At 45.7% G+C, this 803-nt stretch overlaps 1 protein-coding gene across 1 annotated transcript in view; it reads left to right on the forward strand.

The window, feature by feature from the left end:
- Positions 1-215: 215 nt before the first annotated feature.
- Positions 216-803, forward strand: part of caln1 (calneuron 1) — a gene marked incomplete at both ends in the record, with an annotated part of 63,434 nt that continues 62,846 nt past the window's right edge. The window contains one exon of the mRNA XM_080025256.1: positions 216-330. Coding sequence (XP_079881382.1) covers positions 216-330 — 115 coding nt within the window. The remainder of the gene's footprint in view (positions 331-803) is intronic.

Here is an 803-nt window from a genome sequence, read left to right on the forward strand (position 1 = left end):
TACCATGTGTGATGTCACTCATGGGAACATGTAGGGTTAGACAGTGAGACCATAAAACACTCTTTCTGCCTTTTCTCAGGCTAGGATGAACCGATTTCTAAAATGTTTGCACATTTATACTACACAGGATCTCAGAGTTCAATACACCTTCATATTTCCACCGGTGAAGTAGGTCTTTTAAGGTTAACTTGTTGTGTTTGTCTTTTAGGGAGAAGATGCCGTTCCACCACGTGACAGCGGGTCTGCTCTACAAGGGGAACTACCTGAGCCGCTCGCTGTCAGACAGTGACAGTGACGTGTTGGCCAGCATCTCTGCGGAGGAACTCGGAGGTAAGGACTTATCACCAACCTGTCTGTCTGTCTGTCTGTCTGTCTGTCTGTCTGTCTGTCTGTCTGTCTGTCTGTCTGTCTGTCTGTCTGTCTGTCTGTCTGTCTGTCTGTCTGTCTAGCTTCTGTCCTGTCTATTGCTTAAAGTGGCTACGAGGAACTCTTAAATATCTTTAAAACTAATTTTTCCTCTGATAATCACAAATGTATCTTTATTGCGTCCTAATCATTTGACACCCGCACTGGCCGGCATGCGCTACAAAACAGCCTTTACGACAGCTGACGTCGTAAAAGTACTACCGCTTTAGTCCAAAGGGGCCGCCAGCCACCAAAGTTCCTCTTAGCCACTTTGATGTCTATTCAAAGTGATTTAGCTGCTGCTGCTGTTGCCTGCCTTTTCTATGCCCCATAATCACTGCCAATTCACTGCAGTGCAAACCACTACTGATGAACAGATTACATTTCAACATCCACCG

This window comes from Ammodytes marinus, assembly GCF_949987685.1.
Source record: "Ammodytes marinus genome assembly, chromosome: 3".
Taxonomy (NCBI): Eukaryota; Metazoa; Chordata; class Actinopteri; order Uranoscopiformes; family Ammodytidae; genus Ammodytes; species Ammodytes marinus.